At 39.9% G+C, this 17,393-nt stretch overlaps 1 protein-coding gene across 1 annotated transcript in view; it reads left to right on the top strand.

Moving 5' to 3' along the window:
* The first annotated feature begins 8,727 nt into the window (after nt 1-8,727).
* The window catches only part of LOC136886205 (C-type lectin lectoxin-Lio3), a 94,030-nt gene continuing 85,364 nt past the window's right edge, over nt 8,728-17,393 (top strand). The window contains exon 1 of the mRNA XM_068230689.1: nt 8,728-8,767. Within this exon, the coding sequence (XP_068086790.1) occupies nt 8,735-8,767 (33 nt within the window). The 5' untranslated portion in view covers nt 8,728-8,734. The remainder of the gene's footprint in view (nt 8,768-17,393) is intronic.

The raw sequence follows: 17,393 nt of genomic DNA, 5'->3' as shown, positions 1-17,393 counted from the left end.
CCACGGAATGTGTAGCATTTAGCCTATGTAAGTTCCTAACGTAAAATATCATGATTGTACGGAGAGGTTAAAACACACACAGTGCCTACTCCTATCGAAAGAACCTGCACGGTACCGGCATGTAGGCTTCTCCTGGTGAAGGAGCCTGCACATGGTTTAACGCCTCCTATCAACAGCCCTTACTTAATGGTGGCTTTTTTGCACACCCCGCCTCACACCATAGTTTTATACGACCGGTTACCCCTCCTGACTAGGATTTTAAATCAATAACTAGATGTCCCGACATAGCCTACTCCTACCGAAGAAGCCAGCTTAACGCCTCCATCTGACAAATGAATCACCCTCAACACTCTTCAATCATTCTCGCTACTTCGGAAGATAGCGGGTTCGAACTGGAAGCCGCAAATGCTAGGTGAGGGACCTGCGTGATCGTCATTGCATGATCTAGCCGGATGCCCTTCCCGACGGTATAAGTTGCCAGGATTTGAATCGCGTACCCCGACTAGAAGAAGCCTGCACATAGCTTAACGCCTCCATCCGACGAATGAATCACCCTCAACACTCTCCAATCATTCTTGCTACTTCGGGGATAGCGGGTTCGAACTAGAAGCCGTAAATGCTAGGCGAGGGGCCTGCGCGATCGTCATTACATGATCTAGCTTTAGCTCAATACCTACAAGTAAGGAATACCGCGGATGTACCCTCGAGAAGTCGAGGATCGCGCGCTAACTTTCCAAGGCTCGAACTCTTAAATTCTGACACCTCGGCATCAACAGGAGGTTCGAATACGTCAGCCTGCAGGTAGGAGCTCTTGTTGCATAAACACTTCGTTCTGACTGTACCGCAGTTGTCAGCGATTTTTTCACATCCGCTCGGTAACAAGCAGAATATTTAGCCGCTGCAGTCTGCGCGAAGTGCTCACAGTTCTCTGTATGCGTTTATTACGTACACACACATCTCCCGTCTGCAGTGAATATTAATCTTCAGCCTTTATCTTAAGGTAAGGTAGAACTGTTAGTTACTTTTTGCAAAGCAACTTCTACGCTAGACATCTACATTCATATATGTTTGTTCTTTTCTTTTTAGGTACCGTTCGAAAGTACGCAATTTTATTCATCCGAGTAACAGTCTGCAGCACGTGCATTTTTTTTAAAAGGTATGTTTTCGAACTTTGAGTTGTAAAGATAATTAGGTTAGATGATGCACCCTACACTACATTCATATATGTTTCTTCTTTTTTTTTAGGTACGACCAGAATATTATTATTCGAGTTTCAGGCTTGAACGCACGCATTTTATACATCCGAGTAACAGTTTGCAGCGCGAAGATTTTAAGGTATGTCTGACTTCTATTCGTTGAAACTTGGTTTCTTCTAAAACATCGTAACTTTAGTCTATTGATAAATAGTTGTTCTCTTTAATCCTCACGCTATAGACGAGGTGCGTACATAGCTATGTCTGCCCTCAACAGGCTGAAACTTGGTTTCTTCTGTAACTTTAAGCAAATCATAAATAATTGTTCTCTTCAATCTTCATACTATAGACGTGGTATAATTTCAAACACGCGCACATAGCTATGTCTCTCCTCAACAGGTTGAAACTTGGTTTCTTCCGAACATCGTAACTTTAGTCTATTGATAAATAGTTGTTCTCTTTAATCCTCATACTATAGACGTGGTATAATTTCAAACACATGCACATAGCTATGTCTGCCCTCAACAGGTTGAAACTTGGTTTCTTCTAAAACATCGTAACTTTAAGCAATTGATAAATAGTTGTTCTCTTTAATCCACATACTATAGACGTGGTATAATTTCAAACACATGCACATAGCTATGTCTGCCCTCAACAGGCTGAAACTTGGTTTCTTCCGAACATCGTAACTTTAAGCAATTGATAAATAGTTGTTCTCTTTAATCTACATACTATAGACGAGGTATAATTTCAAACACGCGCACATAGCTATGCCTGTCCTCAACAGGTTGAAACTTGGTTTCTTCCGAACATCGTAACTTTAAGCTAATCATAAATAGTTGTTCTCTTTAATCTACATACTATAGACGTGGTATAATTTCAAACACGCACACATGACGTGGTATAATTTCAAACACGCACACGTAGCTATGTCTGTCCTCAACAGGTTGAAACTTGGTTTCTTCTAAAACATCGTAACTTTAAGCTAATCATAAATAGTTGTTCTCTTTAATCCACATACTATAGACGTGGTATAATTTCAAACACGCACACATGACGTAGTATAATTTCAAACACGCGCACATAGCTATGCCGGTCCTCAACAGGTTGAAACTTGGTTTCTTCTAAACATCGTAACTTTAAGCTAATCATAAATAGTTGTTCTCTTTAATCTACATACTATAGACGGGATATAATTTCAAACACGCACACGTAGCTATGTCTATCCTCAACAGGTTGAAACTTGGTTTCTTCCGAACATCGTAACTTTAAGCTAATCATAAATAGTTGTTCTCTTTAATCCTCATACTATAGACGAGGTATAATTTCAAACACATGCACATAGCTATGTCTGCCCTCAACGGGCTGAAACTTGGTTTCTTCTAAAACATCGTAACTTTAGTCTATTGATAAATAGTTGTTCTCTTCAATCCTCACGCTATAGACGGGGTATAATTTCAAACACGCGCACATAGCTATGTCTGTCCTCAACGGGTTGAAACTTGGTTTCTTCTGTAACTTTAAGCTAATCATAAATAGTTGTTCTCTTTAATCTACATACTATAGACGAGGTATAATTTCAAACACGCACACGTAGCTATGTCTATCCTCAACAGGCTGAAACTTGGTTTCTTCTAAAACATCGTAACTTTAGAGTATTGATAAATAGTTGTTCTCTTTCAATCTTTCATGCTTTAGATGAGGTTAATCTTATAATTTCAAACTCACAGCAATATCTGACCTGTACAGGTTCAAACTTGGTTTCTTCCGAACATAGCAACTTTAGTCTATAGATAAATAGTTATTCTCTTCAATCTTTCACGCTGTAGAAGAGGTTAATCTTATAATTTTAAACTCACAGCCATGTCTGACCTCTATAGGTTGAAACTTGCTTTCTTCCGAACATAGCAACTTTAGTCTATAGATAAATAGTTATTCTCTTCAATCTTTCATGCTGTAGAAGAGGTTAATCTTGTAATTTCAAACTCACAGCCATGTCTGACCTCTATAGGTTGAAACTTGCTTTCTTCCGAACATCGTAACTCTAGGCTAGCACACTTACCCTTTTATATCCTATTATTACTATGTGTGATGCAAGTGCTAACGCTACATTTATATATTTATTCTTTTTAGAAAAACTATGGAGAAGATTAACCAGCTAGGTCATATTTCAACTCCAACTACCAAGCCGTTAACAAGTCTACCGCTAAATGAGCAATTTAAAGTAATTTCACTACGAAGATTAAAAACGAAATTTGGAGAAAGGATTGTATGTGTCTGCGAAGACTTTCAAGTTTTTTTAGCTAATAGATTTAGCGTGCTAACTGATTTAGAAATACAAGAACTAAATCAACGTTCTATTTTCATTATATATCACGGCATAGAGAACAAATCTTGTGTTATTAGTTTTACTGATGCGTAAAAGCATGTACATACAAGAATTACATCGAGAAAGCAAAAGTATGCAAACATCACTACAAGTAAAATCATTCATGATAAAACTAGTACATACAAGATGTGAATAAATACTGTAGAATTGGCATATTCTTTTATTTTAGATTAGGTATTACCTTCTCCTCCTAATCCTTCCTCTCGAAGAAGAATAAGAGCAAGAAAGAAGATGTTGATTAAATTCGTAAGTATGTTATCGTCTAGTACAGTAAGTATGTTGAGAAGAGATTTTTTTCCTAAACTGTGCTTGATTCTAGTCTTGTAATATAGTGTACTACAACATCGCACTATAGTATGTGTATATATGTTTTTTGAACAGTGGTATGTATTCAAGTCTAAACTTGCACACTCTCGCTTTGCGATGCATGTTCGATAAAGATGTACCTTGACAGAGTAAGTAAAGGTAAAGGAAGTTATACACATCAATTAATGTTCTGATCACATGTTAAGGTTAACGACATCGAGTGCAGTGTTCGATTCTAGTCTTGATCACTTATCTAGTGTTTTGAGCACATCAATTAATGTTCTGATTACATGTTAAGGTTAACAACATCGAGTGCAATGTTCGATTCTAGTCTTGCTATGTTTTAGTCTCATTTCATATTCTAATCACATGTTGAAGTTAACAACATCGAGTGCAGTGTTTGATTCTAGTCTTGTTATGTTTTACAATCTTGTTTTTTGCAATGCATGTTCGATAGAGGTGTACCTTGAAAGAGTAGGAAGAGTTCGATTCTAGTCCTGCTATGTTTGAACCTGATTTAATGTTCTAATCACATGTTGAAGTTAACATCAAGTGCAGTGTTCGATTCTAGTCTTGTTATGTTTTACAATCTTGCTTTTGCAATGCACGTTCGATAGAGATGTACCTTCACTGAGCAGGAAGAGCAGCTCAGTAAGTATGTTGAGAAGAGAATTTTTTGTTTTTCTAAACAGTGCTTGATTCTAGTCTCGCAATGCTGTGTTCTGCAAAATCGAGCACTAGTATGCAGTTCAAGTTGTAATAAGTTTTGAACAGTAGTATGTGTGTGTTCAAGTCTAAACATGTGTCACTGCGGGTATGCGAGCGGATAACAGCTGACGAAATTGCCCCGCATAGGGCAGCACGGTGCTCTGTTCATTAAAAGATAGCAGATGACAGCTAACGAAATTGCCTGCATGATAGCAGCATAGTGCTCTGTTGGTTAAAGATGGCAGATGACACCTGTCAAAAAGCACATGGCTTTGTTTCCAAACAAGAGCACGTGGAATTTGCCGTCACTACATAGAGGGCAGCACGGTGATTAAAGATGGCGGATGACAGCTGTCAAAAAAGCACATAGCTTTGTTTCCAAACAAGAGCGCGTAAAATTTTTCACCACCACATTTCAAAGGTATCTATCAAAAGAGGGTAGCACAGTGCTCAAAGATGGCGGATGATAGCTAACAGAACTTTTCAAATTGTCCGCTACTACGTGCTTAAGGTAGTAGCTATAAAGAGGGTAGTACGGTGTTCTGCGGATTAAAGATGACGAAATTACCCGCATGATAGCAGCATGGTGCTCTGTTGATTAAAGATGGCGGATGACAGCTGTCAAAAAAGCACATAGCTTTGTAAAGCACGTGGAATTTGCCGTCACCACATAGAGGGCAGCACGGTGATTAAAGATGGCGGATGACAGCTGTCAAAAAAGCACATAGCTTTGTAAAGCACGTGGAATTTGCCGTCACCACATAGAGGGCAGCACGGTGATTAAAGATGGCGGATGACAGCTGTCAAAAAAGCACATGGCTTTGTTTCCAAACAAGAGCACGTGGAATTTGCCGTCACCACATAGAGGGCAGCACGGTGATTAAAGATGGCGGATGACAGCTGCACATGGCTTTGTTTCCAAACAAGAGCACGTGGAATTTACCGTCACCACATAGAGGGCAGCACTCTGCTCTCTGGATTAAAGATGGCGGATGACAGCTGTCAGAAAAGCATATAGGTTTGTAAAGCACGTGGAATTTCCCGCCGCCACAAAGAGGGGTAGCGCTGTGCTCAAAGATGGCTGCTGTCACGTAGAATTGTCTGCCACCACATAGAGGGCGGCACTGAGGTTTGCGATGCAAGATGGCGGATGACGTACCACATTTCAAAGGTAAGTAGCTAAAGAGGGCAGCACTATGCTCAAAGATGGCGGATGACAGCTGCACGACAGCTGTCAAAAAAGCACGTGAGTTTGTTTTCAAACAAGAGCATGTAGAATTTTTCAATTTGCCGCCACCGCATTTCAAAGGTATCTAGCTAAAGATGGCAGCACAGTGCTCTCTTGATTAAAGATGGCTGCTGTCATGTGGAATCGCTAAAGAGGGCAGCACTGTGCTCTGTTGATTAAAGATGGCAGATGACAGCTGTCAAAAAAGCACGTGAGTTTGTTTTCAAACAAGAGCACGTAGAATTTTTCAATTTGCCGCCACCACATAGAGGGCAGCACTGTTCTCTCTGTATTAAAGATGGTTGCTGTCAAAAAGCATTTTTCAAATTATCCGCCACCACATTTCAAAGGTAAGTAGCTAAAGAGGGCAGCACTGTGCTCTATAGATTAAAGATGGCGGATGACTGCTGCACGTGGCTTTGTTTATCTCACGCTAGTAAGGTTAAGTTGGTAGCACTAAGGTTTAGGCCTGCCAAGATGGCAGCACTGTCGATGACAGGTGAAGAATTTAACATCTAAAGAGGGCAGCACAGTGCTCAAAGATGGCGGATGTCAGCTGTCAAAAAGCACGTAGCTGTCAAAAAGCACGTGGATTTGTCTACGTAGAGGGCAGCACTGAGGTTTGCGATGCAAGATGACTGCTGTCAAAAAGCAGTTTTCAAATTATCCGCCACCACATTTCAAAGGTAAGTAGCTAAAGAGGGCAGCACTGTGCTCAAAGATGGCGGATGACAGCTGTCAAAAAACACGTGGCTTTGTTTACCTCGCGCTAGTTAGGTTAAGTTGGTAGCACTAAGGTTTACACCCCTTCAAGATGGCAGCACTGCCGATGACAGGTGACGAATTTTGCAGCTACTGCGATATAGAGGGCAGCACAGTGCTTTGTGGTTTAAAGATGGCGGATGACAGCTGTCAAAAAAGCACGTGGCTTTGTTTACCTCGCGCTAGTTAGGTTAAGTTGGTACCACTAAGGTTTAGGCCTGTCAAGATGGCAGTACTGAGGTTAGCGATGCGTTGTTCTCTGTCAAAAAGCACGTGGCTTTGTTTACAAATCTGTCAAAAAGCACGTGGCTGTCAAAAAGCACGTGGCTTTGTTTACCTCGCGCTAGTTAGGTTAAGTTGGCACTACTGAGGTTTAGGCCCGTCAAGATGGCAGTACTGAGGTTAGCGGAGCGTTGTTGTCTGTCAAAAAGCACGTGGCTGTCAAAAAACACGTGGCTTTGTTTACCTCACGCTAGTTAGGTTAAGTTGGCACTAGTGAGGTTTAGGCCCGTCAAGATGGCAGCAGTGAGGTTAGCGATGCGTTGTTGTCGATGACAGCTGTCAAAAAGCACGTGGCTTTGTTTACAAATTCAAATCTCGCGCCAAAATTCAAATTTCCCGCCAAAATTCAAATTTCCCGCGGGCGGCGGAGGCGGAGGCGGAGGCGTCGGCGGAGGAGGAGCCGGGCGGAGGCGTGCGGCGGAGGAGGCGCCAGAACTCTCCCATTATACTACTTGCATAGCTTAGAATATTTCCTCAAAGAAAAGAGTGTCCAGCATTCGGGATTAGCACTCGCATACATACGTGGTAATTAAGGAAGAAAATAATACGACAAATATGTAAATACCAAGTGAATGTATTGGAAAATCAAATGCTCCTCAATAAATTATGCCGGTGTGAGTTATGTATATAAGAAAGCGGTAATCGGAGAGAAATTTAGGCGCAGGGATTCTTAGGTTATCAGATAAGAAGATGAATATTTGTGTTATTACTTAAGCTATTCGAGGACGGTTATAATCTCCAATGATATTCCACCAATAACCCGCAGAATGGCCGATTGACGACTCTCTTGCTTTCTACCCAAGGAACAACCACGAATTTAAAGGAATCATGAGGAAAATGGCAATATGTCACTTCCCTGCTGGCAAGCAGTCAGAGACGTTGCCATGGTAACCCATATATTCGTTGTCGGTCTGTCGGTCACTCAATACAGAGCGTGGTATCGGCAGAAAATAGTAAATTTCTCCGTCATTTGAAGAGTAAGGTAAATTATGAACATAACGAAAGTTGTTTATAATGAAGAGACCTTTCACATACGGTCCACAGAGTTTACAGAAAATCAATAGTGTAAGAGAAAATCGACGAAAACCGTTGTGGTTTTCCTATAAAACCCCCCGTCTTTTCAAAGATTTTAAAATGATATGCATATCGAAACCTTCCTCGGGATGAGTAGGCCTATACTCTAAATATGAAGTTTGGTTGAGTTCTATCCAGCCGTTTCGACGTAATTATGGAACAGACAAACAGACAAACAAACAAACAAACACGAAAAGTAAAAACCACCGATTCGGTCTTGAGTTGACCTAAAACGGATAAATATTTGAAAATTTGGCAGAAAAAAAGGAATTACAGACAGTGGACCCCCTATAACTTTCTTTATAAGATTTCTTCTTCCGTGTTATGCCAAGTTCATTCCAAACAGCTCTCTTTGTTGATGCACCATCAATAACTACTCATTATTATTATTAACATTATTTTTACTATTGCAGACATTAAAATAAGAGCAGATAACACTTCAAGAATCCACATATTATGTATCGGGAGAAGCAATCGCACTGAACGCCCACACAACCCACTGTCACCTCGCATTGAATTATGTGACATTACGAGAAAATGGCCAGTACAGTCACGTCATGGCATGAAATGAAATATTGAACGTCACATTCCTGTAATATATGATTCTACTTTCCTTTTTCTCCGATAATCGCAAAATTAAACAATAGGAAGTAAATCAAATGCAATATTATCATGTACTTTCCTTTATCTTCCAGCCCAGTAACTACATTGTCATGTCGATATTCACACACCTTCAGGTATATATTCATCAAGGCAAGCACTGGCCATTGTCAGAATACGCCCTACGTCAACATGAAGATCATCTGGGTCCTACTTCTCGTGCTGGTAAGTTCTTTGCTTTCAAATACTTGTATTCTTTTCATAACTTTCTTCTGCATTCATAGTACAAGCAATTCGACCGAGTCGGTAATTCTCATTGTTGCACGAATATCTCTAACAAGTACTGTCTCATGCCGGAAAAAGTTGTGTGTCCAAACGCAAGTACCACTGAAGTGCCACCTGTCGATACAATCGTGTACTTTATTTACTTCGTACTTATGGCTCTGACAGTATGAAAGTTTTTGAAGCAGGCTGGTCTTGAATACGACTTCACACTGGTGTTGTTATTAGGTGAGGAAAGCAATGGCAAAATCTCCTCCGCCGGTTTTGTGTAATTCCTATACCCGCATATCATTCGGTGGTGCTGCCAGGCTAATTATCTCCCAGAAACAGAACCAGAAACGTTCTCAAGAAATGAAAGTAAATCTCTCTTCTGAAGGTAATTTACTACCTCAATGACGGAGAGCGAAGATAACTAAAGCCGCATCCAGCAGCAAAGAGCCAGGGAATGTACAGAGAAACCACACTCCTCTTATAATGAACAAGAATTCAATTAGACAAATTTCGCTTATCGAAATTCAAATTACAGTCACATAATGGTAACAATAATAGTAATAATAATGAAATTGTATCTCAGTCCCCAGTATCAAACGTTGCTGTAGGCTATGATTCATGTAGCAGGTGCCTGCTGTATCAAAGGGCCTCGGTCACAAGTAAACTGTGACCGAGGAAGATAGCAGATGGTTCTCTAAAAACAAATGCTACACACTTCAGTGTCTAGTACGTCCCAATGTGTTATCGCCAGAGCCATCTACAGTTGAAGCCGGAAGGTACGCTTGGCAACACTGTATCTATCTGTCAAGCGGAGGCCGAGAGAAAAGGGGGCGTGTCCGAATTTGAATTGACTTCAATGATATTCAGCGCACTTAGACCGACATGATGGCTATGAAAAATATACACACTGTGAAAAATGACACTAAGAAACACACACATCAAGAAATGCACTCAGTAAAGTTAGAAATACACATTTTACATGCATAAAAACAAAACCCTTTAAAGAACAGTACTCACAAGCTCAATATTTATGGAGTGTCAACAGCTTCCTTCGTTTACTGATTTTATCATCACTGCTGGCATGACTCTTGTTCTTAATCTGTTTTCTATAATTATTCAACATGACGTTGCAAAATGTGAACAATAAACAGTCTATTAGACTATTATTGTCATGCCCACAGTTACCCTGTTCAAACCAGAACTGTTGATTTTCATCTCTCCCTAAAGCAGCTCTGGATAGAGAGAAGAGAACTTCTTTGTGATTTCCACAATCCAGGTAGTCTTCCTTGTAGTCTTCAGACACCAACAAGGTAAACATTCCTGTCACTGTTACAAAGACACACACAACACAATCTGATGGCACCACTAACCCACCTCTCTGAAGTTCTTCAAAATAGGGGCCATCTGTTTCATTGCACTGCAGGAGACCTAAACATGTGTCACAGCTTATCCTTTTGGATATTGCCCTTACTGCCTACCCAGAAATGTATATTACACCTGACATCTCAAAATGCCCATCAGAAATGTCACATGATAAATGTGAGTCGAACTTTTTTATCACTGCCATATTGAGCCTAATATCATCTGTCTTGGTGGAATCAGACATTTCTAACTGGCTACAGTCGAACTGCACTTTTCCATACCTAGATGAGTGCAAGCCCAGAACACTCTTAATCCTAATTTTCTTCTCACTTTCTATAACTTGAAGTGCAGTAACATTGTAGTTACATTCACTAAGCTGTCTGTACTGACCAAACCTTCTTACCAGATTGTCACTCTGAAACTTCCCTAACAGTAAATAATTTGGTTTCACAGTTTCAAATGAAAATTGGATAAGAGGACAGTTGTGGTATGTACCAAAGCTCTTGAAGTGTCAGTTGTTAAGTGACCATGAACCAAATTTAAATCATCCCAACTGCTTACCCACTCACAGAAATGTTGAAGAAATTGAATGCGGTCATCATCTAGTTTAGTAAAAGGCATTTGATTGTGGTCCCTCTTGCAAATTCCTTTACTTACACTTTTGACGTTTACAATACGCCACCACTTACTAATAATTTCTAAAAAAATTGCAGTGGCATTAGAATCTAGTTGACTGGTTTTTAAAGCAGCTACGGTGGTGTCATGGAACAGATTATCAACAAGTAACACTTTCTGCCTATCAAGATTGTTGGGATACACCGTTTTATAATTAAGTTTAAAAGCTGTAGCAATCAAGTTGGATGCATGACTGTGGTACATAAAAAGGTTCCTTAAATTATTATAGCACGCCTTACGGATAATATGATCTACTTCAAAATCAGGGAAAATAAAAGTTTTGTCTCTGTCTTTCTGATTCAGCCAGTTATTCCTGATGTTCTTAAATATATGTACAGGATAAAACATGAGAAATATCTGTAAATTCTTGTGTTGGGGATTTGGTTCACAATATGGACTTTCACTTCCTAACAATGAACACATACTGCTAAACATATTCTTATTTATCCTATTGTTGTCACATATTATGCACATAACAATTGAGTCGTCTGCGCGAACAAACATCTATGTTACATTTTTGTGGAATTTGAGAGATTCACGGAACAAACATCTATGATGTGTCCTGGATATGTATTTGCAGGTAGATTGAGCATATCTCAACAGATGGCTGTAGTATTCCGGAAATTGTGAAGAGAAATGCACTTGAAAAGTAATGGAACAAAAGTCTATATTACATCGTTTCCCGCGCGAGCGCTCGACAATGTCACGAATTGAATGCAATGTAAAAAACACATTCCAGTCCGGAGATTCTTCTGGTTTGTTCAGTCTTATATTACTGAGTGTATTTAGTTACTCATCGAAACCATAATCATGCAATCAGACGATAGTAGTGGTCGTAATATACTGTTGTCCCGAAGCAGTATATACAAGTTGACGAAAAACAGATGCAGGAAAAGGAAACGTGAGCCTAGTGAGTGGAAAGATGTACGCACCAAATCATTATAATTAGAATAAAACTTTAAAATAACACTATTCTCCTCTGCTTGCATACATTATGTACGAATGAGTGAGCGCGTGCACTTATAACATGTTGATTTACGGAATAAAAGTCTATGTTACATTCTCTCGCGTAGCCATGTCCCGCGATCAACAATTATCTTTATTGCCGTTTTTCTCAATATTTAGGGAATGTGACATAGACGTTTTTTCGCGCATACGACTCAATTAGTCCTGTATTCTGAACAAGTGTCAGAGCATTCATTGTCAGGTTAAATAAAATATCTCCGGACAGTGCTTTCACTGGGGTGAGAGAGATGACTTCTTTAAAGGATCCAAATGCAGAATGCACCATGAAAGCTTGTATTGTTCTTGCTTCTTGTAAAGGGCTATTCTTGGCTTGACCAATGAGTACTCCGTTCTTGTACTCAAGAGAGGGATTCACATAAATTTCATCAAGACTTAAAACTACATATTTTTTAATGTCTGATAAATTCCTTGTCACTCGGTAAAGAAAGTTTCTGTTTTCCCATTCCGAATTAGGTGACACTTGTAAATTTGCTGCTAATTTTTCAAGGTACTTAGGGTGTGGTAGTATCAGTGTACCACTCTCACGCAAAGAACAATAAGCAGCATGAGACTGACAGTTCAACAACCAATGTACTTTTTGAGTAACTCTTTTTCCTTTTAGTACAAAGTTCGAATTGTTCCCTTAAGAAAACAAGGTTAGATGAGAAGTCTGTGCTTTCACTGCTAACCTCACAAAACTCTATGAGCTTGTCAAGCATTTTAAGTACATTATTTTGTACACATTCAACACTAACACTACTGGCAGTGGCTCCTGTATAATTTAATAAATATTCATTTAGCTGAGACCACTTGGAGATTTTACCATCAGCTAAACATTTAATGTCTTTGACTGACACCTGATAACTATTAACATATACAGTCACATGCATATCCTGGTGAATTTTTAGTAAATTACTTACATTTGGCAAATCATCCAGATTTAACCTGTATATGCAAAGAAATTCATTACAGATACTGATCTGCCATACTGACATGTCAATTTTGGTATGAAGAAGGGATCTTAAATGATTAAAGTCAGCTATTAAGTTATCTTGAAGCTTTGATTCCTCCAAATCTGTTTTCCTCTTGTTTTCCCTACTCTTAATTTCCAGTCTCCAATCTTCAGGATATTTTCTTTTTACACTCTTTGATGACAAATATTTGGGCTAATTTGGGAAAATAGTTGGACATGCATTAGGAAGAAGTTCATTAGGTTTAGGTGGTTGTACAGTTATATTGCCTTTACTATCACAAAACGTTTCCCCTTTTGAAAAACTATCATCTGTGAAATGTTTTATAGACACGACTGAATCCTTCCCAGGTTCCCAATTATCATGCTTAACTTGACGAATCCATTTTTGTTTTAATTCCTCATCAGAAGGAAACCTAAATGAGGTAACATAACCATCCTTTTTGATGTCATAGTTGCTACGACACATTTTCTGGGCATCTGCAAATACACGAAACGTGTTATTAATAACCCAAATTCGGGCATGCCTTCACGTATTTCGATAATAGGTTCTACGCATGTCACTCAGTCACCTACCTTGTTACATATACTCGAACATATCCATGAAAAATACAAATAAACACAACACGAAGTTCACTACACATCAACATACACAGATAGCTCCCGCGCTTTCGCCTCCGCCTCCGCTGGACGTTGCCAAACTTACATGACTCCGGCTTGTAAAATGTAGACGGCTCTGGTTATCGCTGGAACCAAACTAATGTCTACCGCGGAACGAGAAAATTGTTTCACTTCATAAAATAGATAAAGAAATTGCTGAGGAAGGCAATGACGGCTGAGAGGCGAGAATGCGCTGGCTGTGATCGAGAGGCAAAATTCAGAACGGGAAGCAAAAGAGACACAATTCCAAGCTGACCGAACGGCGAATAGTTCGAACTTGAAACGCAGCCGTTCTTTTATGTATAACTATCCACACCTTGATTCATAATTACTCTCTGATTGGTTTGAATTCATTGCTATTACTCTTCCTTGTACTTATCAGTGTCTCGTGGCGGAGATACATTTTACTCCCTTTTTAAACATTGTTATTCCTTGTTTTAATTTCGCCACATTTCAAAAAACAAAATGGCGTCAATCTTTTCCCGAACGCGTTTCTCCGTTATAATAATTAGTGGATCGCTCTGATGAGTTGTGTGAGCCTTTCTTTATCATGTTATGGGAGCCGCTCGACTTTATACTTAGTATAACTTTGTCCTTACATTGCGCTCTTTCTGTTTCTCCAGTTTTCTTTCTCTCTTGTTTAATTCCACTTTGGTGCACGATCTATGTTATTGTGCCCTTCAACCTCAGTTATTGACAGAAAGAACAGAGCGATCAACGCCTCCCATCTTTGACGCATAGCCAAAATACGTTTGGTGTATGTGTCGTCTTCACCATCATTTCATCCTCATCACGACGCGCGTCAAGTCAAAAGACCCGCATTTGGCGAGCCGAACTCCCGGCACTAAAAGCCATACGCAATTTCCATTTCAGTGAGTCGGTTTGGAAAGTACGCATTTCCCAGTGATTACAGTCCCAAAGGAGGCAGTTTATATGGACTTCAGGCCGGAGCAAGACGGGCCCATACCCTACGCCGGCAACTCTCGCAGGTTGATATGACGTGACTCGGATGAATGTAGGGCACTGTAACGTTGAATTTTGGGGCAACAGTAAGTGCTTCTCAGATGGTGCTCCATTATGGTGTAGGTGAGTTTGGCGACTGTTGAGGAGGAGCACACGGAGTTTCTGACTCAGGGTTGGAGGGAGGGGCCTAAGAAGGGAAGGTTTTTACAACAGAATTTTAACAACAAACCTAGGTTAACTTAGAATGTAACTAAGAATGTACTTAACTTTTGATTTAAAAAAAAGGAGAAGATGGATTCCTTCACGTTACTTCATGTGACACTTAAACTCATAAATAACCTAAGAAAAGAAATATCATTAATTCAGCAACTTAATCACTTGGTGGCATATAATGAAAAATCTAAAGGTCTTCACGCAGGATTGACTTGAGGTAGGTGAACACAAAAAGTCCTTTAGGTCTCCGGATTATTCACGAAAAGGGTAAAAGGAGTGAGATAGGCCAGGAAATCAAATGAAATATGGGGGCAAACTTGCCTGCGGGAACGAAATGATCTCCGGCTTTTAAATTCGTGGTTTTTCGTCCACGTTCATACTCTCTTACGATATGCCTTAAAATCGCTTCTGGCTTTTCTCCGTAGATTCCGAATATTCTGTCTCTGCTCATTTATAGGCTACAAGTTGGAGACGGTAGTGTTTGAGACACACGTAAACATAAGAGAAAACATGCGCCGAGTTAACCAATGTTAGGACGTGTCACAACGGGAATTATCTTCGTGGTGAAAAGCAATAACAGAGGAACGAAGATTTAGGTTAACCCGCTCAGTAAGAGATGGTTGTGGATTATATGCTGACGTAGTGACATCTAAAGTGGATAGAGCAAACAGATCTTACGAAATAAGTTAAAAGTGAACGCCTTAGCGTTATCTGAAACAACATAATTGGCATGGTCCAAAAGCTACAAGTATAGCAATGAGACAAGAAATAGTAGTTTGTGCAGTGGCAAGTCTGAATGAAAACAGCCATGAGAATCGTGTAAAACCATCCACCTACACACACGAGAATAAAATTTTTCCCGTTCCCTTCAAATCGTGGGAAAGATCCGACATAAGCAATATACTATCGCACCATAGGGCGAGAGGTTTGGTTTGATGACTTTTTTTTTACTTTGGTAGACAACGTGGGTTTTGTTAATGAAATAAGTTTTGCAGGCTTTAAACAAATCCTTAGTTTCGCTGTCCATACTCTTCCAGATAAACAATTATTCTCCTATATTCTTTCTAGTTTTAAAGATGCTCAGATGTCCCCCTAAAGGTGTTTCATGGTAAAATTTGAAAATCGCAGATACTAGATCTGCTGGAACCACTTTTCTTATCTTTTAATAGTGCCTTGAGGGGCAACACAGAACCCGATTCCTCAAAACACAGCGGACGACATATTCAAAGAAGAAAAGGTTTCCAAAATGATAGCCAACACCGGATCTATTTAGCTACCGTATGACATCAGTCAGGATCACACTTATACCAGAAGGTGCGGAAAGGAAAGGCGTACTTCATTCCTCCGAGTCAACAGAAGTAGGATCATTGGAAAATATTCGGCTTAATGCTTCTGTGACCATATTCGCAGATCACCGAATGTATCACATCAACCTAAGAAGCTGATATGCCCGGTACGACGAGCACAAGCTTAGGGCCTGATAGCCGGTCTCTAATTCAAATATAACGTACTAAAAGTAAAGAGCACAAGCAGTCCTTCTAACTCGCATATAGAATATTTGATCCCTTGAGGTGACAAGGTACGATGGGTCGCCTTCCGAGTTCAGATTCCTTAAGAAGAACGGCAGCGTCGGTCTTGGTAGAGAAATCTGGAATAAACAAGACAAGGGCGTTGTAGAAGACTAGTATGTGATCTTCGAAAGCGACCTGTTGAGAGGGGACCCATTCGAACTTGACACATTTCCTGCGAAGAAGATTCGGTGGTGCCACCCGATTAACGTAGTTAGGGATGATTTTACTAAAGAAATGTACTATGCCGATGAATATGGCTGCCCCTTCAACATCTTTGGGAGGGTTGAAATTACAGATGACTTGCGTTGTGTAATGATCAGGGGCGATTTCTCCGAGCATGCTACGCTTGCTGCGCAAGCGCAATATTTTTCTAAAGCAGGCGAGTTAAAAAAATTACAATATATACCGTATCTGTAATAGATCTGCATTATACAAATCGCATGTTGCATTTATCTTGGCGAGTCCAGCGAGGCTTGCTCGTATCTTAGGAGCTTCAGCGGAGCTGTCGACACAGCGAGAAATGTATGCGCGCGCAGGTTTCTTCTCTCCAAGGCCGGTTGCAAGCTGTTACGTTTGTAATGTGTAGTTGGAAGCTCTGGTCTGAGAGCTACAAATCTGGTGTGTTGTGTCAGTGAGTAGTGTACTGTAAGTTCCTGATCATCTATTCTGAATGATTTGACGTGCTGCAATGGGTTCCGAACCGTGCATTATTGACAGCTTGTTATCAAATCTATTTTCTCGGAGGACTATCGAAGAGAAAACAGACATTATTAAGAATGTTAGGCCCTGTCCGGCGCTGCCAGATTTAAAGACACAGCACAGGGAGAAAAACAGAGAATATGTACGTTCGTTCTCTGTATCTCAGCTATGTTGTCCATTGAAAAAGGATTGCTTACAAAAATTAGATTACAGTCCTCTTTCTATGATGAAGTTATTGATGGTTTTGTAAAGAGAATCCGCAGAGTAGAGTTTGTTTTCAAGTAGGAAGATCTAATAAATAGTTGCAGTTTTTCTGTGTACATAGTTTGACGTTTACTTCTTTAAATTATATAATCACTGGCTTGTCATGATTTGTTAATAATTATAAAATTTGTCTGATTGTTATTCTTTTGGCCATTCTTGAAGGTGTGACGTAACCAGTTTGAATGCATGATTAAAA

The sequence above is a fragment of the Anabrus simplex genome, chromosome X, assembly GCF_040414725.1.
Source record: "Anabrus simplex isolate iqAnaSimp1 chromosome X, ASM4041472v1, whole genome shotgun sequence".
Classification (NCBI taxonomy): Eukaryota; Metazoa; Arthropoda; class Insecta; order Orthoptera; family Tettigoniidae; genus Anabrus; species Anabrus simplex.
The sequence above is the reverse complement of the archived record's forward strand: the minus strand, read 5'-3'. Positions and strand labels throughout refer to the sequence as shown.